We start from the raw sequence: 20,482 nt of genomic DNA on the forward strand, positions 1-20,482 counted from the left end.
AGGTTAAAATTTTCTTCTATGCTTTTAATTTTCTAAAAATTTTTTTAGAAATAAATAATTGGTAATATTTTTATATTATATCCTCTTTTTATGTCTTTATATTTATTCATTATTTATATATTATAATATTTATATATTACAATATATATTACAAAGTTTTCTCTTACATGTTCCACTTTTCACATTTAAATGTTAAATGTTACATTATTATATATATTTTTTAATTCAATTAAGATTTATGTTAAGATTAGAATATTTAATTAAGATTTTTTTATATTTATTTTCATTATCCAATTAACATGTTTATTAAAATTGTTTTACATGCTTAAACTTTTTAAATATATATTTAACTTATATGTTAAATTTATATATTATTATATATGTATTATTACTATTATATATATTATTTAATTATTATTAATATAATTTTGTCATATTATATTGTTAAATGGATTTGATGTTATGTTGTATATTTTATTTTGTTATATTTTTGCTTTTTTTTTTTGATTTACTCAATATTTGTATTAAATTTCTTTTGCATGTTGGAAATTTTTTTGTTTTATTTAATTTTTAAATTGTTGTAAAGTTAATATTTATTCAAATTTGATTGATTTTATTAAAAATATTTTTCAATTTATCTTGTTTCTTGTAAATTATATTAAATTATTTTTTTATGCTTAAGATTTATTCAGATTTAATTAATCATTATAATTAATCAATTTTCTGTTAGTTTCCTCCAATTTTGTTGATTTTTATATTATTATTTCCTTACTCTTCAGATTTATTAAATTTATTTAATTTCAAAGTTAAATTTCACTTGTTTTGAATTTTATCAAATTCAGTTACTTTTATATTAAGTTCTTTTTTTATGTTTCAATTTTTATAAACATATTTATATTTTTTGTTAAATTTTTCTCTTATTTATTTTATTTAGGTTTAATTATTCTTCATATTAAATTTTTTCTTTATGTTATAATCTTATATAATTAACTACGTTATTAAATTAAGTTTAATAATTTTATTAAATTTCATTAAAAATTTTAATAATAATTACATTATATTTTTAATAGGTAAATTTTCGCAGGATTTATATATAATTAATATTTAATACGATTTTTTAATTTTTTATGAACAAATAAACAACATGCACCAATCAGAAAGCAGCTAAATCGCAGTCATGAAGCGGATCAGTGCGCACTGCGGTGCGCATGGCGTCAGTTCACGGTTGAAAATCACGGGGAATGGATGTATCGCCGGTTTGAGACGTGTTACTTGAAATACGCAATAAGTTATTCTTATTATATAAATTTATCAATTATTGTTAGTTTCGTTTATTTCATAATCCATTTAAAATAGTGATAACGAAATTAATTATTCTTTTGAGTTTTTTTATGCGTTTTTCTTCGATTGTTCACTTACTTGTTGCATCGTTAATAGCTTTTTGTATCGAAATATTTCGAAATAAGATATAACTTTATTTTAATTTACTTTGAATTTTATACGTTTATTTAGTTTTACATTCTTGATATTTTAATACGATTTTATCCATTTTTTTCGTTTAATTAAAAGTTTTAATCTTCTTTTTCGCGGATTTGATAGAATCATAATAGGCGGGAAAATTTCCAGTATAGACGCCATGTTTGTTCTTGATGACGCAGTAAAATTTGATATTTCACACGTATATATTTTTATTCTATTTTATTGCATTATTAGTGGCTTTTGTTAAATAATTCATAATAAAATTTATTCTACTTAGGAGAAATTGAAAAAATTAAAAGTTTATAAGACATTTTGATTATCTATTATTAGAAAATAAATTTTAAATTCTAACGAATTCTAACGAATTCTAACGAATTTTATTGGATTTTATTGGATTTCGAATATTTTTTATAAATATTTCTTATTCATAATTTATTATGAGTATATATTTTTAAAGAAGCGGTAAAAATAAATGCTCGATAAGGAAAAAAAAAATTGAAAAATATTACTTCTACTTCTATTCCTAATTTAATATTAATTTCAGAAAATATTTGTGATTACTTTCAATAATGCGGTTAATAGAGTCAGTGTTTGTTCGTCATAGTATTTTCAGTATTTTTTTATAAATACAATAGTTCTAATTAAATTGAAATATAGGAATCAAACGCGAAAGTAGAGTCAGTGTTTGTCCATCGATATAAGTTTATAATTTACACGGTTATGTGTTATTAATTTGTATTATATGTTAGTTTCATATTTTTTTTTATATTCGGTAAAAAATAGAGTCAGTGTACGAAGAATATCATTCATTACACGAAAAGGTAACAATCTTTTATTCTATTTAAATTTTTAAATTTTAAATTTTTATAAAGTTTTTATCTTGTTACGAATTTTGATATAATGTATATCATTATTATATTAATAATTTTATATTTCATTATTTCAATTTTTTTGAAATAATTAAAACATAATATTATCCTTTTTTTATAGATTTCTACCAACTTTCACATCCTATCCGATGATAGGATCTTCTTCTCGATTCCTGGACAACAGCAATAATGGCGTTCGTCGCATCATTTGGTAAGTCGCATACATTTCAATTCTTTCGGTCAGTCAATCGTATCGTCGAAAAGAACAGAAAGTCCGAATCAACATGGATGATTAAAATTTTTAGATAGATTTTTAAGAAAATATAAAAATGATAATAATAATAAAATTAATTGCATTTTATTATTCTATATTCTAAAAAAATATAGTTCTCTATCCTCAGAAAATAACTGAAATATTCAGTAATTCTATTCAATAACTTTTCTCAATTTTTTAAAACTTACCGGTAAAAGAACGATATATTTCGTAAGTACGTACTTAGATTATAACTAAACTAGATGGCGCAGAGAGTACGTTGAGGTCGATAAAATATGCGATGTAAAATTCCGTAAGATGTCACGTCAATTTCATTCCTCTTATGTATTTTACATATTTATTAACGAATAGCGTGTTATTAATAAAAGAATTGCAATCTTTTATAATAACGAACAAAATGTTTACTTATTTGGATAGAGACAATTTCAAATTACATATTTTTCAAGTTTCATCAAAGCGAAGAATGTACGATATTTATTCTTTACCATTTTTTATAAATACATTTTCAAGCTAGCATAGATAGCATACATTTTCAAGCTTCAACGAATATCACATTACTTTTATTCTATATTTTTAATAAGTTTTTCTCAATTATACTTTCGAAATATTATGTTACAATGAAATAAATTACTAAATATGTTTATTCATAAATATCTAAACTATCTATCTTTTTTCGATTTTATAGTTATGAATATTGTTATTAATAGGATGCCGAGGGATAAAAATTGAGCTTTCTCGCGAGTTTCTCGAATAAAGAAACTGTTTTGTTCATTTCCTCATTGATTTATTTCGTTCCACTGGAGTAATTACTTCATATTACCGTGAATAAGAATAGAAATGGATAAGATCGAAGAATCGATATAGACCGATCTTTCGATTTTATAAATAATCCGTAAACTCTCAATTGTTGTACGATATAGGTTTTTTTTTTTAGAAATGCATAATGCTCGTTTGCCGATGGATTACAATTGCGAATGATTTAATCGCGTACATGTTAATGCTACGAATCACGCTTTATCGAATTTCAACAATGGCCGACAATACTGAGAAGATCGTTTCGCGTGGAGTAACGATGAATTGATAGAGAATCAATTTGTAATAAATTTTTCGTAAACGAAACGCGATAAAATTGTTTCGCATAAATCCTTGGAAAAAAAGAATCATACCATGTGATTTGAATTAAACCCAATAGGAAAGTAAATCAAAAAATTACGAAAAGCCAAGGCTTTATACGTGACTTTGCGTCTATTGGGATGTTTTCCCTAAATTTCATAAATTGAATATTCGAACGTAATTTAGCTAAATAAAAATTATTATAACGAATATATCGATATTTTAAAACCGATTTAAAAATCGTTTAGAAAAAAATTAAAACGCACGAGACATAAAATGTTTAATTCTAAAGCAAAATATTTACGATATATTAATATTATCGGTATATTGGAACGGTACATAGAACGGAATACGCGTGAGAAAATAAACGAACATTTTTTTCGCTCGATTTCCCATTATTACCGTATACGCGAGAGAACTCGAAAGAGGAAAGTCTGTCGAAAGCTGAAAGAATTTTTCCGACGTGTTACGCTTCGAGAAATTCTCCATCTTCGTTTGTCTTGTTATAAATCGTCGACAGTTGCCACAGTTGTATCTCATCTGCGTTTACTTCCCGTAATGTCTTACCGACACGTTCCGGTTTTATTGGAAAATCAATCACGATCATAAACCCGGAAAATACATTTGACACGTTCATTTAAGTGTCGTCGTCGTGGCTGTGCTCGGATCTACTCGGCATTCGTAAACATCTTCCGATCCACGAGTGAAAAATATTTTCATATATCATATATCGCAATATATCTGAAAGATTAGTTCCTCTATATCATTTATACGAAAAAAGAAAAAACCGATCTATCTTTATAGATTTATAGATTTTTTTTATAGATTTCCAAAGAGTTGCGAACGATATTTTATACAATATATTTTATTTCTATACATATCTTTCAAATTTGATCTCGTAATTATCGATACATATATAGAAGACGCTTTATTGTTATTAGCGAACAGATAAAATATTTCGTATACGAAAATCCTGTACGTATATATGCATGCCGCGAAGAGAAATAAAATGGATGCGCGCATAAAGTTGAAAAATTCGAATGTACCTTTCTCTCAAATTCGCGATGGAGTTGAATCGTGTTAAACGTGTTGAACTTAAAAAGAACGAAAACGTATATATCTACCATCTGCGCTGCTCAACATTTTCAGTTTATATAGCCTGACTTCACTTCTATCTGTTGAGATTTCCCGGAGTACGTGACTAGCCCGCTAACGTTTCTCGCGTGAAACGTATTTTCGGATGCTCGCCTATCTTAAGATCGTACGTGTATCTTGCATCGATTGACTAAACTTTGTTGAGAAAAATTCGATATCGAAAATCTCGATGAATTTCATTTTATACGATTCACTATCGATAACTTTCTTGTCTTGAATTCGCGTATATAAAAATTAATTATTTGTTGTATCGTGTTTTAAGCTCCGATAATTGCCATTTTAATATAATAGAATAAATGGAATCGTCGCTCTTTATAGGAAAATCATTAGCCTCGTTGCATGGTAACAATACGTGTCAAAAAAATAAAAACACTCGTGACGCATTGTCCATCACGAAGTAATGGACTGTATAATAAATGCCTGATTGCATTAGCGTTTTGATAAATGATAAAACTGTCGTTGAAATAAAAACGGAGATCGGTGAAATGATAAAATTTTAAAATTAATATTCGCAGATAAAGTCGAGATTCTTAAGTTTTTTTAATTTAAGCGACTAAGCGACGCAACAAGATGCGAAGGGGATAGGAAAAATCATTAATTCAAATCCAATGGCTTCTTTCTCCGAATAAAAAATTATTTCTTATATCATGTTTATACGATTAAGGATGTAACATATACGATTAAAGCATATACGATTTAATTACAGCTACATCAGAATCTACTTTGCGTTAAAATCAAAAGCTAGTTCGTAATTAATTCGAGCATCTTTGTGGTTGCGAGCACGCGAAATTACGCGAGAATAGTTGCCAACATTCGCCAACTTCCGCGAATCTTGCGAAAATATTAGCACGCTATCCTTGTAATATTATTTATCTCGGTTCTGTTTATCGTTTATCATCTGCCATTACAAACCCATCATTTTGATTATTTGAGAACGGAGAAACAAGGGAAAGAAATTTATAAGTTTGATCCGTTAACGCGTTGAAACGTATATCTATATGCATACTAATTATGTAATACAAGCATACGCGAACGTGCGCAAATATTATTTCGCTTGGCAAAAATAAACATCGAGCATACACACTTTGCCAATATTCACGATTGGACAAACCTATTTAATCGATTCCTGTCAGTTTCAATTATTTTTGTAGGAGTAAATACGATTCAACTACCGTTAATAAAAATAAAACCAATAATTCGTTATACCTCGTAAATTCGCTAAATATTTATTAGGTTCTCGATATCGCTACAGCTTCCCGTTTCGCGTTTCAATCAAAAATTTATGAAATATCACGATCGTTTTCATCCATGTTTACGATGGATGCGCGAAACATTTTCTACGTTATCTGCGTTTTAATCCGTCCGGATCACGCATTCTTCTCGCGTTTAACCGATTAATATCCGTTCGATCCTTTTCCATCGTATGTCCGCGTATCACGTACACGCGAAATCTGTAAGAATGTTTTAGTAACCCTTAATCCTCTGCGATACAACTTTCATATTAGTTCCACTGTTTTTTCGATTTTATCGATCCGTGTCCTTGGCAACCGAGATAATTCCTACCATTATTTCATCTTTATTTTTCACGCCAGAGTTTTGTTTCGAGACGTAAGAAAATACCGTAATATCGTTGCGAAATAATCGTATCGCCATCCTCGTTTCTTTGTTTCAAATTGACCGCAAAATGCGAGAGGTCGTAAATTCGTTCAACGACGAGGCGAGATGACCGTTCTTACGATTTGCCGCTATCTTCTCTCGTTTCGTTTTCATTCGATTATTTCGGTCATTGAAGCCAACAATGGCAAGCGAAACGTAACGAGTTGTCCGACCGGTGGTGAGCGATAAGATTACTTGGGAATAATACTTTGTAATTCGAAAGTTAAACGATTGGAACGTCAAACGATCATTTGTTCTTCGTGGAAATCTTCCTCTCTATCTTCCTCTCGATAATTGACCGAAAACGAATCGCCCGTATCAAAGAAATGTTTGTTTCTGGTAAATTTTCTGAAAAAAAAAAATGACGCAATTTGTTAGTTTCACGATACGATCGATAAAGAGTATTATCTCGTAAAGAAACGCGATGCACGAAAGAACGATTCGAATTAACATCGATGATAAAAATTCTTCTACCATTGCAGGTAAATTTAGAAAAATTACGGTATTTCGAATCGAGGTAACGAAGCAAATTAAGTTTTGAATATCGATCGGTTGAAATTTCGTTATCGCAATCACAAACTATACATTTAAATTCTTCAACGATACGTTTACTTTTACAATCGTTTTTCAACGAACAAACGCGTATATCTCGACAATATATTGCCGCGACAAAATGATAAATCGTCGAAAATATTTTTTAAAACATCGTTTCTACAAAATAATTTTCGATAGTTTTCGTATAATTTTAACGGATTTTTACCGATAAAACGAGAATGGAGGGGGGGAGATAATGGCTAAAACAAGAGACGGAAATTAGAGGGACGATAAATCGGTCCACGGAGACGATGGTGCCGAGCAAGCTTCCAAGGGAACTATTCCGATCTCGGTATAATTAAGCTATAACGGTTTCGTCCATTGTCTTTCCACGTCAATCGCGAACACGTGCACCTTCTGCGAGAAAGACGCATCTATCTATACTTCTTCCGATCGGTTACGACATAATTTACACGGAGAAAAGTCAGCATCGATTGATACATCGTGTAATCGTGTTTCAATGAGGAATTCCAATAGTGGAAAATCAAAGTAAACTAACGCTTTATTACGGATATAGAAAGAAAGTTGGTATCGAACGAATCATCCTCGATATCGTAGGAAGAGCGTCGAATTAGATTTGAAAAAAGAAGATGAAAGTTTCCGTGAAATATCGGATGGTGAAATTTGGCGAATCGCGTTGAAACTTATATCGAAGTTTAGATTATATTAAATTAGTTTAGTGTGTACGATTTAAGAAATAAAAAAAAACTCGGAAGACGCGTATTCTTGAACAAAGCGCAAGGAATGGAAATCGCAATTTGAAAAAGATCGTGGAAAGACATTGGTCAAGATCGAAATAAATGGTCTTTGCGATAGAAGATGGAAGAGAGACGTTAACGCGAGGTATAGTATTCGTCGCAGTTTTATTCCGATGTTGGCCTCGCGTTCGATCGTGAAGGTGGAAGGACACGAGGGGATGAAAGAGGGGTGGCGGGGGAATAGTTCGAGACGTAGAACTGGTTCGGTTCGTCGATCGCCAAAAAAAGAAAAATATGCTGTTTTTTCGCCAGTTTGAAATACGTACGTGATAATTTCGAACGAAACGAAACGTTTCCCGTGTAATGATATAATCGTAATACGCGAGCATACAAATTTTATTCAATTTCATATTACGTAAGAGATAGAGTGATTTATAAATATCGTTTTGTAGTTTTTTCTTTTTTTCTTTCTTTTTGCTCGAAAAGCTCGTCGTTACATCGAATATCTGGAATCGAATTATTATCCTATATATATATATGTATATATCGAAGAGGACTCGGACGGTGGGATATTTTATGGAACAGTTGAGTGGTAATGAAGGTGTTTACATGCAGACAAGAAGGCGTCTCGCCGAGCCGTAGGTAATTAGGACAGCCGCGTCTATCTACGCGATAGGCATTGCCAGAGGTAAATGTGGACGGGTGCGCTTTATTTCCGGAGCTTCCACTCTTCTAATGTACTGGCGTAATTAGCGTTATCCGATCTCTGGACAAAGAAGAAGAGTTACTCTCGTTTATAGAAGCGCGGCGAAAAAGTAGCCGAGACAAAGGTACTCGAGGGACATTCGAATTCGTTTTTTTCTAGCAACGAAATCTATATATCTATATATCTGCCGCAATTTGCCGATCGAAATGAAAACGAAAATTTGCGAATGTTCATTTTTCATCTGGATAAAGATAAATGTAAGGTGAAAGGTATCGACTGCGAAAGGTCTCCACGATTGTTACGGAACGGAAACTTTTCCCCGTGACATGAAATAGAGAACTGTTGGTTCGAAATCGTTTACTCGTTGATACGGAAAAGCTGGATAGTATCTGGATAGGCAGCCAAGATATTTAAGGAGCCGATTCCGAACTCTTGGTTCCGTTAGCTCGTTAAAGTCTCGCTTCTCCTCCTAGAGAAAAAGATTTCTTCCAAGTGGCCGACTATAAACGACCACCGACTTCAACGTCCAATTGTACGCGTTCCGATAATGCGCTTCGCGCCTAGCCAATCTCGCCGAGACGACGACATAATTCACCATTCACCATCGTTCTTCGTTTCTAAGAAAATAATTCTATTTAGATTTCAATATTATTCGAATCTGTATTCGACGTCGAATCGTTTTTTTTCTTTTTTCAAGAGAAAAATACCAATTGAGTTATCGAACTGAAAAAAATTTTTTGATTTACCCAAAAAGGAATAATTCGATCGAGACGTTCGATTGTTAACAAGATACTCGAACTAAAATCTCCTTCTTCTTATCGTCGTAGTAATAAACTTTGCGTAAACTGTAAAGAATCTTAAAATATCGATGTTTCTTATTGATAAATATCTCGTATACTCGAAGGCTAAATTTATGTTAACGTTATTACACTGGTGGGAATCGCAATATCGATAAAGTTCCGGAATTGTTTTTGGAAACGTGCCTCTGAAGGTAAAGTGGATTCGAGATTGAAAATTGAAGCTTTTATTATATATATATATATATATTTGTTACGACATTGGAGAAAACGGGACAGTTTTCTAAGCGTAACGTATATTCTCCGTTGTTATCCTTATTGCTGAAACGTCGAATAAGGGACAGCAGGTTGCAACCGAGGTTGTATTAGGTATATCGTGTATACAGTTATCTTATCTCGAGCGAGAAACTTCGGAAACCAGGAATGCGGAAATGTAGGTATATCATCCTAGGGAGTTTGCGTTAATATTTACCATCGCTCGATAAAACATCGTTTCCCTATTTCCGTTCCACGGATAAATCTATTCGAGTGATATCGATCGCGTTAATTTTTTTTTTCTTCTCTCGCGATTCGTTCGATGACTCGAAGATGAAATTTCGCAGGGACGCGAGATTCGAAACGAAGGCGAAACGAAAATTATCGTGCGATTGTTCCGCTTTAAGTATCACCTCGCATTAGCGAGCGACGAGAAGGCGGACAATTTAAATTATAGGTATGCTCGACCGAGACTGCTCTCTCTTATCGCATTAACGCGAGAATACCGTAAAATGCACAAGGTAAAGTAGCACGCCAACCAACAACTTGCAACGTAACCGTGTTCATTACGAAGAAAGATCTCACCGAATTTCCCATTTACATTCCACCATCGTGTGCGACTCTTGGCACGGACGCTTATGCGCTCCTATTCACCCCTTCCTCCTGGATTAACTTATTTCCTCGTAATCGTGTATCGTCTCTCGATAAAAATTCTTCCCGTTTAACTTTTAAACGAATAATTTAAGCCAACAATGCGCTCTTTCGATATTTCATTTCTCGAAATAGAAATGCTCTAGTATGTTTGCAAAAATTTTTCCTTAATTTTATCGTATTTCATCGTATCGTATCCGCCAGCAATGAGCGCAAATCGTGCGCCGCTCCACTCGACGTTATTTTATACTTGGTCGCGCCAAATGTTGCATATAATCTCGTTAAATTTGATGCGAAAACGTTCGTTGTAAACTTTACGCGGAATCGAACTGTTTTATTATTTAAATAACAAGCGTGAAACCAATACGATTTCCTTTAAAAAAGGAAGTAAAGTTGTATCGTTTGACTATTTTAAGATAGAAGAACTATTCGTTTAAAAATATCAATGGTCGATGTAGCATCGTTTGGACGAACGTTTAATCGAAATACCAAAATATATGACCGATACTAAAATTAATCTTTTCTAAAATTAATGCTTTCTTCCCGATTTTCACTATTGATCGGTCTACGCGAGTACATAGTATTGTACGTATCTTTTTCGCAAATACCAAAAATTAATTTCTCGAATATAAATATTTATATCGTAGTAAAAAATTTATTATCATTGTAACTTGGGATTCGATCGATTCGTAATTTCTTTTTTACGTTAAATTATATATTGTCCCGATGAGCTTGCTGGGATATTTAACAGATTTTGTAGCTTGGCACTCTATGGTTTAAATAAATTAAACGTTTCTTCGATAAATATTTATAGGATTTATTTCAATTCATAATTATATAATAACACTCCATCAATTATTGATCGTTTTAACACATGTAAATTTATCACATCAATGGTGTAAGTGTATTCCATATGATTTATCCATTTGACGATTAATAATTTTGCTGTAATAAAACAAATAACATTCGTAATAAAATATAAAATCACGAATTTATCATGAATAAAACATCGTCTTTGAAAATATATTTATAATTATTAAAAAAATTTATCTCGAATAACTTGTCTTTAATAACTTAGGATCTAGTAAATATTTTTATAATATACGTACAGGCCATTTAATTTTCGGATTGAATGGTCCCTGACCAGGAAACGTTGGAAACGGACGACGTGCTGGTTGTGGTATATTTGGTAATGGTACATACGCGAATACTACGCATATCGTGGCGAGTAATGCCAAGATAAATATTACTACCTTCATCTCGTTTTCTTTTTTTCCTGCTATTTAATTTAGAAACAATTGTTTCAACGATTAATCACTAGACACGCATTATGCAATTTCTTCTTAAACGTATTAATTATTATATTTAAATCGTAATTAAATTTTTCTTTTTTTGTATATATCAACTATTTTTACATTATATATTATATTCGTAATATTCGTAACATTTTATAAGTACGAATAGTCTTCTCTAGTAATTTTAAATTTTGCGATACAAATATATTACCACGCGTATATCGATAAAAAAATCCACGAAATCATTAATTTATTATCGCTGTGCAAGTAATAAATAATAATATAATAATAATAATTAAATATTTACTTGTAATTATTACATATTATTACATGGAAAATGAAATACTTTTGATACGAAGGAATAATTTAAAAAATTTTTTTATTACTTACGTTTTTGCAACTGTCGAAGATACAGACCTCACAGAGTGTGGTTTCAATGCGAATGAACGTTGTTGCATTTATATATATATCATCTCGATTGCGTAAGAATTCACACGAGTGCATTTACTTGGTCGTGTAAATATGTATTCACATTTATTCTTCGTTACAAGGGGATTCCTACGCTTCTTTTTTTATCGCGAATGCTTGACGGAAAATCAATGACAGTGACCTTTTCTCGTATCAACGCCGAGTCGTATATTTTATTTACACATTTGGAAATCCCTTGGAACTAAATTTTCCTCAAATCGTTATTTATCTCGCGATTCATTGCAAAGTGGACAAAATGCGATACGTGCCATTTTCCTCGTATAAATTATACATCGTATATTTGTATCGATATAATTGAATCGGTAGTAATTAATCAATTAATACATACGATAATTTTACATTTCACATTTCCAAGTTTATGTTTTAATATAAAATTACTCTCTCTTTTTTTCTCTTGTTATTTTTCGATTATGATAGTAATTCGCAATATCGTGAAATTAATGAAAAAAATTCGTGCGATTTTAGAATAACGAGAGAATAATAATGTAAAAAGCTAAATTTCATTATTTCGTAGTATCTTTCCCTATCTTTCTCATCAACGATTATTTATTATTATGCAGATACTTCAAACGCAGAATAATATACGTCGTTGTTGAATATTTAAAAATGCAATTGTACGATTATTGAGAGAGAAATTTGTCACGAATCGATTTCAAAACGAAGGTTTCGCAATTTTACACGATTCGCGTCGAAAGATAAAGAGTTTGTTACACGTCAGAATTTTGGAAAGAATATTCGGTGAATAAGAGAATTTCGGTAGAAATGTGGAGGATTAAAACGGAATCGCGAGAGACTCGATGCACTCGAAACGGGGAGCAACGAGTCGAGTATCGTTTCACCATTTTTGCTCCCTTGAGTTTTCAAGTTGCAATTAGAGACTGTAACAGATTGAGGGACGCTAGCGAAAGACGAAAAGTAGGCTTATACCTATACTTTCGTCCAATTTTCTACTCTTGTCACCGTTCGTATCTTATCTCTACGAATCCACTCGTATGCACCGTTTTTCGGTGTGTCGTAGTATTTTCTTTTTTGTTCCCTATTTCCTTTACTCGTCGCCGTATATACGATGCTATTTAAAATCGTGGAACAATTTTCATCAACGTAACGATACTTTGCAAAATTATTCAATTTGAAATCAAATCGGTAAGCAAGAATGAAAAGATATTTATGCGAAAGTATAATTTTGCAAAATAATTTTTGTAGAGAGAGAGAGAGAGGGAGAGGAAAAAAAGATTAAAAAGGTTTTCGAAGCATATAAAAATTGTTACTCCCAGTGGAGAGAGAGGTTCACGCGCGCATCCGATCGATAACGATCAATCAAGGGAGACAAAAGAAACGTTTACTCGGCCTTTGCCACTCTCGACAATAAAGGACTGGTGGACAGATATGGGAGCAATATATTCATACACTCACAGGCATTATTTTCACACATGAAAGAAATAAGCGTCTGTAACGGATCACGAGTGAAGCTTGAAAACGTTATGAACGAAATTTTTTTCAAGCTTTTGACAACCTCTTTTGTTTATCATTCGTTGAATGGCAGATAGAATAGATGGATTATACCATTTCCGGAAAATCCATATTCAACTACCTATATATATATATGTATATGTATGATTCTCTTCATTCAATTATAATCTGCGTTTTTCTTTTTTTTTTACGTTTTATTCGTTGGATTTTTCAACACATAACGACCAAATATTCCATTAACATTGATTCGATATCCTTACAAAAAGGTGGACACGTTTAAAATTTTCAAAAGTTCAAAAATGTTGGATCAAAGTTTAATGTCGTCTTTATTTAATTCGATGTATATTTTTTATGAATTACATCTTTTCTTCAAAAACATCTGTAAAAAAAGAAAATATATCGTTTAAAATTTTCGAGATTGATCGATAAAAAGTGGAAAATCGACTTTGCTTTCGGCCAAAAGTAACCTCATAAATGATAATAATAGTTTTCTTTCGCGATGACATTGCTAGCTACACCGTATAGTAATAGTAGCAGGTGCGAAACGATATTTCATCTCGCCTCGCTATTTCGTTTCGACCCAGTTTCTCCGCATAAATATGATCCCATCTATGATTATACCTTTTTGTAAAAAAGAACATTCTCAATTTCGCGTTTCGAATGTTTTACGTAATTTACGCGTAACAAAGAGTTACAAGAGTTGTGTTGCGAACGCGTACGAAACGAAGCGATGAAAAGATTCGGCGTTTATTCGAAGCGTTGTTCAACACGTTCTTCTTTTCTTTTCGCCCGGTGAGAAGCAAACGCGTTGGAAAATATTTACGCGTGTAGCTGATCGCAACAAACGGATAAAATAATACGTATGACATCTATCGGAGGAGGCCGCAAATGCGACTGCGTTTCGACGTTGCAGTTTTGTTTATTTCGTTTTGTTTGTCCGACAACACGGTACCTCCAATTTCCAGATCCAATATCATCGTTAATATTGATCTCGAACGCCCGACTAAAATGGTATCGCGATATCGAGCATCGCCGTTATAATTGTAACGTATAATACACGAGATGACTGTCCGTTTATGTACTTGACGCGTACAAATAGGCATTAATCTTTGTAGGTAAACCTATAAATGACGCATGCTGATCCCGCAAAATTATCGTTATCCGTAAGAGTGCGCGAATTCACGCTAGAGATATATCTTTCTACGTGTACGTCCATCTTGTACGTATATAAAACGATATTTATTAATTTCGACGAACACGCAAATTTTTTTCTTCGAATCGAAGAAAAATGATGGTTCGTATCATTTATATCGCGTACACGTACAATCGATGACCACGATGTTATCACGTAATCGGGCCATTCGTTTCTTCCTATCCGAAATTTCGAATCCGTGAAAAATAATTGTCGGTGAACGGAAATAGCTGAAGTTAACAGGGATTCTACTCGTCAACGATCTTGTAACTTTCCATGGACATGGGAAGCGGTAATCCCGATTTCGGAAACGCACCACGTTATATACGCGATCTGACGGTTAAGTTGAATCGGGCGACATAACGAGATTACTCGCTACTATTCCTCATGCTCCTTCTTCGTTGTCTTCGTCGTACGCCCTTCGCAATCTCGTACAAATCCGCCTTTGCGATACCATCGTCCTATATTCCTCCCCATTTCCTCCAAGTAGGGAAATCTATCTACGCGGACGAACTATCATTTTTCTTTCTTTTCATCCTTCTAAACAAATAACGCACTGTACACGTCTGCTAATACGTAATAATAATGAGAATAAAACGTTAAGATTGTAAATTAAGATTGAGAATTTTTATTTTCAAATTTAATCATCCGTTTTAAAATTGACGCGTAGAAACGCATTTAACGCTTCCACGTTTTTCCTCTGCGTTGTTACACGATTCGATGACGATTCGAATCTCTTTGCCGCTTATACAGGGCAAATATGTAATCGAATCTTGCGGGGTTCCATCCTCCTAATTACGAGTCCCTTCATAGTCGAGTAACATTTCTAGTGGCAATTAGCCGTTGTTGACAAACGCAATTTGCAAGATGTAACTTTGTAGCCATACAGGTAGACAGAGTATGTCTCTCGTGTTGCGTTCCTAAATACATCGCCACCATATCTGTCGTTCCATCCTATAGATAGAGGATGCTTTCCAAGTAACCAAGCGTCATGTCCTGTGCATCCTTGTTTACCAAGATGCATGCTCGTGTTCTTCCAAAGTGTTTTGCTTGTACACGATGGAAATCATATTATAAACCTCTGTTTAACTCCGTCGACATAAGCTTGATTATCTCTTACGACGAATATTTGCAAACATATATACGCGATATATTCGATATCGAATACAAAATAAATTACGAAATAGTAAGTGTAGTAGGGGAGAGAAAAAGAAGAGAAATATTTACGAGAAAATTCCTTAAGAATTACGCAGGCAATAACGATACGTTCGACTGTGTTGTGCGAGAATTTCCTCGAAGAAAAGGGAGGAAAGAAAATATGGATAGATCGAAAAGATTTGCGGATACGAGATAAAAGGCAATCGAAAGGTTTACGAGGGAATGCAAACTATTTTGGGGTCATAGTCGAATACGGTCGATCGACTCGAAAATCGACGAAAGGAAAAAGGGAAGGGAATTTTCACTCGCGCTCGAGAATTCAAGGACTAGAGTGATACTGGCAGGCGATAGCGATGCGGCAAAGGGTGGTGCGCGATCCTTAGGAGAGGAGAGGAGAGGCGAATTCGCGTTAACGGCACAAAGAGGAAGAGGAAAAGGAAAACGAAAAAGGGAGGAGGAAGGGCCAAAGCCTGGTGGAAGCTCGTACAATGGCTGTGTGTCTCGTGGCGCCTTCCAGTCTCTCGAACACGCCTTCCAATATACCATCCGCGATAACTTATTCTCTCTTATACACCCTACCCTTCCTCCATATGTCACGATTTTCTATAACTCATATACCTCTCCTAAGGATCTTGCCACGTACGGAAGGGCGTGGAAACACACACTTACGCGTTGCTCTCTTTCCATTTCGATTCCAGTTCAAAATATTTTACAAATATCTCACACGTAACGTAAACATTCGCGACTTATTCATTCGCGAGTATTCGATTCAACCAGATGCTTAATATCCCTTAACGGTCCATAATAGAAGCAGCTTCGACCATCCCTAATCTTAGTCATTAAGTACTCTCCATTGATCGAATAATCGACATTCCTTGTCAACCGGTGAATATTCCGCACATTGTTCCACCCATTTCGAGCCTGTATCGATAGATTTCGCTTGTTAGACCAAGCGTTTATCGTGTATAGTTGAATTTCAATTTTTACGTAAATTACGTTTCGCGTTCAATTATTCAACGATGGAATAAACGATAGCCTATTTATCTTTGCGAATTTCTCGTAACGTGCATATTTATGTACAAATGTATATATGTGCGTTATATTTATCGAAAATATACGCAAAATATCGATCATATCGTACAAATATTTTCGCTTAATTTCGATGGTAATCGCGACGATTGTACGTCGAAGAGCATTCTTCTCTCCTCACGCTGCGAGATCGCGTCGAAAATCTCTTCCATAACGATAGATGCGGTGGCGGAGTCGATGCGACGTTCAAGTTCAAGGTTATCCGATGGTTCGCACGAAACGCATCGAACGTCTCGGTGATGTTCGCGACAACCAGAAAATAAAGGGAAGAAGAGCGCTCCACAGGTGTATCTATCGTTCAACGAACGAGCGAAAAGGGTATGCCACTGACCGACTCGGTAATTAATCGTCGCTTATCGATAATAGATAAGCGAGTGGAATTAGAAGAGAGACAGGGAAGAAAGGGTGGAAGAGCGTTGGGGCTTCTGCGCGTGGCGGGAAAGGAAATGTGGTAGGGGGATGCAAGCCCAGAAGGGAGAGGAGGGGGGAGGGGAAAGAGAAACACGATGTTGGGGTTGGAAAAGCGCGATCCCTCAGTCGGGATGCCGGCCGCGTATCCTCTCGTCCTCGCTTCGTGCTACCGCGATGTTCGGTGAACGTGCGAACCGTGTTTTGGGGAGCGTCGGCAACCGTTCGCGGTTCTTCACCGCTGCTACGCTTTTCCTACTTTCCAGTTTTGCGGCCAGTGTTTGGGCCGATAATTCGACCGGTTCCATCGGTGAGTGCGCATTCTTTGGCCGTCCTGGTGGAATACTCTCGACCCCTGGTGGCGGTAAAACCACATCTTCGTTTCCCATCCTTCACTTTGCACACGTGTCCTTTTCTTATATTTTCGTATATATGAAAATTTCATTCACCTCGATTTCTTCCCCTCTTCCATCCATCCCTACGAACTTTGGATTTAAAAAAAAGTTTTCCAGTGAACGTGTCGCTTTCGTCGTTGATACGAAAGATTGCAGTGAAATTTTTGTTAGCTTTAATCGAAAAATCCTTGTTCATCGAATATCCGTTCGTTTTTTATTTCCTTGTCTTTCGTTCTCGAGAGTAAAATCTTTACGCGAGTTTCGTCGCCTTTGATCAAAAGTATAAAAGCAAGAGTAAAAATAAAATTTCGAAAGATGAAAAAAAAAAAAGATTCGAGACGAAACGAAATTTGGAAATCTGGAAAATTGTTCATCTCTCTCACAGGTTGTAACTCTTTGTATAATTTTTTATATTCCATTTCCTTACGATCGTCGAGCAGTAAAGTGTAAAACTTGAGGATATGACGTTGTGCGTTCGCACGATGAAATGTGTTGGCAAAATGTGTCGGTATAGTTAAACAACGATGCGGTTATAATTATAACAGTGCCACTTACAATTAATTAATAATCCGTTCTCGGATAACACGTGTAACGAGCGATTTCGCGTGCGTTTGGATTTCGCCCATGTACGAGCGAATAATCGATCGCGTTAGATTTACCGAAACGTACCGTTCAATTTCCACGAACGAGGTTTAGCTACAAGATATCTGTATTCGGTTTCAATTGTGCGGTTGTCATCATTACCGTTCAAAGTTATTTCACCTACCCAACTCGTGATACCGCTATACATATGTTACAACGAGTAGGAATGCAATTTCACCGCTGTTATCGGCGAATGCAATCACGCGCGTTTTCGAGATTTCGACTCGAATCGCGTCCACGCACACAGAGGAGACGTTTGACATTCATCCGTGCTTTTCCTACGACAAGACGCCATCGTCCTTTCTCTTCCGGTTTTATCTCTCGCTTTTAACATCGCCCAGTTGATCGAATGTCTCGCAATCTCGTTGCAATCTAATGGAAATTTAATTTTATAATTTTCTTGAAAACTAATCTTCTATCGAAAATTTTGCAACGATATTTGGAAATATTTGGAAATATTTGGAAATAGACGATCAACGACGTTACCCAGTTTTTTGCGATTAAATTATCTGAGTTTTATAGGATGATTACGCGCGAAACAGCGAATACTTTTCCATTCGTTAAAACGCAATTGTTTTTAACCATTTAACGAGTTTGAAAGCGGTTATCTTCGTTATTCATTGGCGTAACACCGCTAACAATCGCGCACCGCTTTAAGAGTACACTTGTCCCGATTGTTGGAAATCTCTGTTCGATACCGAATTGGATCGAGGATACAAACGTACGGGACGATTGAACGAAAAACGAGAGAAACAACCTTCTTTCGCGTTCATTATCTCGAATGTGTTTTTTCCTCTCGTTTCTTTTCCTTTCGCGAAATGTAAATAATCAAAATTTCGCGAGAGAAGAAGCTATAGATATAGCTAAGAAAATTGTTTCCCCGAAGAAACGCGAGTTACGAACTAAAACGCGAGTTGAATTCGCATTAGAAAATATTTATATGGTATTTCGTCTTCTTAGAGAGGAATCTATCTATTTACTATTTGCGCGAATAATATAAACGGAAATATGGTGTGTGACGAGAAATGCATACATCCACTTTCACGAGCGAAGAAAATACATACCGTTGATTTACAGCTACCGTTTACCCCGAGAACGTTCCCTTCTTACCAAAGACAAATCGACGAGCTTTGCGATATTTACTTTTCCTCTTACGTAACGTTAGGCGTACTCGAAATTTGTTACGTTACGCGCTATAAATCTTCGTCCAACGATTCGTTTAAAATCTATTTATCGAGATATCGACAGTTTAATTCCGCGTATATATTTCATATCACGTTATCATACGTATATGCATGAAATTCTATTACAAAGTCAATTTGTTTTCATTAAATTAACATAGCTGATTTAAAGCTCGCTATATAATTATTTACAAAATATAATAATTATGATATCGTAACGTTTCATTCTCGCGCGAATTATTTCATTATAATTTCACGCGGTAAAAGGATAAAATTTGGGGAAAGAAGAAAATTAAGGTAGGTAGGCTAAACGATATCGGGGCATATTGTGCGATATTTTATAATATCGGTGCACGAGCCGCACGATACCATTATACGGATGACAACGAGAAATTATTCGGTTGATAGTTATTCCTAGCGTGCTGCGAACCCATTTGTGGTCGAACGTCGCGCGCCGTGTAGCAGAAGCGTGCATGCGAAATGAGTGAGGCCATCAGTCTGATTCAGCTATCGGTAATTTCACAAATTCAAGTTGGCGCCGAGTATTATCAATCGGGATTTAATTCGCGCAAACGTACACGTATACGTTTATCGAATTTTCACGCTTCTCGAAATTGATTTAAACAAATGGCACGGCTCGTATCGAGCCGTTACAGAAAAGCAAGAGCATCGACCACCACTTTCCAACAGTGATTTATTTCCCTATCGTTCGACTCGTCGTTAAATTACGATGAAGTACCGAAATAAATTCTCGCTCTCGTGACGAAATTGTCAAAGGAACGATCCAATCTTCGGCCATCTGCGCATCTCTCATTTTCTTTCATCCAATGAATACCTGCTACAAATTATTTCTTTAACCTGATATATTCGCGCTATATATATATATATATATATATATATATATATATATATATAT

The 20,482-nt window shown here is 34.2% G+C and overlaps 1 protein-coding gene across 4 annotated transcripts in view; it reads left to right on the plus strand.

Annotated features, from left to right (window-relative positions):
* LOC102677979 (neurotrimin-like) overlaps positions 1–20,482 on the plus strand; it is a 178,438-nt gene that overhangs the window by 89,854 nt on the left and 68,102 nt on the right. The window contains exons 1-2 of one of the 4 annotated variants that reach the window (XM_006615827.2): positions 2,009–2,300; positions 2,470–2,559. In XM_006615827.2, coding sequence (XP_006615890.1) covers positions 2,538–2,559 — 22 coding nt within the window. In that variant the 5' untranslated portion in view covers positions 2,009–2,300; positions 2,470–2,537. Of the gene's footprint in view, positions 1–2,008; positions 2,301–2,469; positions 2,560–17,218; positions 17,659–20,482 lie in introns of those variants that run through there. The other 3 variants (XM_031510551.1, XR_421799.2, XM_006615826.2) reach the window with 3 other exon arrangements.

This window comes from Apis dorsata, unplaced genomic scaffold (genome assembly GCF_000469605.1).
Source record: "Apis dorsata unplaced genomic scaffold, Apis dorsata 1.3 scaffold_238, whole genome shotgun sequence".
Lineage (NCBI taxonomy): Eukaryota > Metazoa > Arthropoda > Insecta > Hymenoptera > Apidae > Apis > Apis dorsata.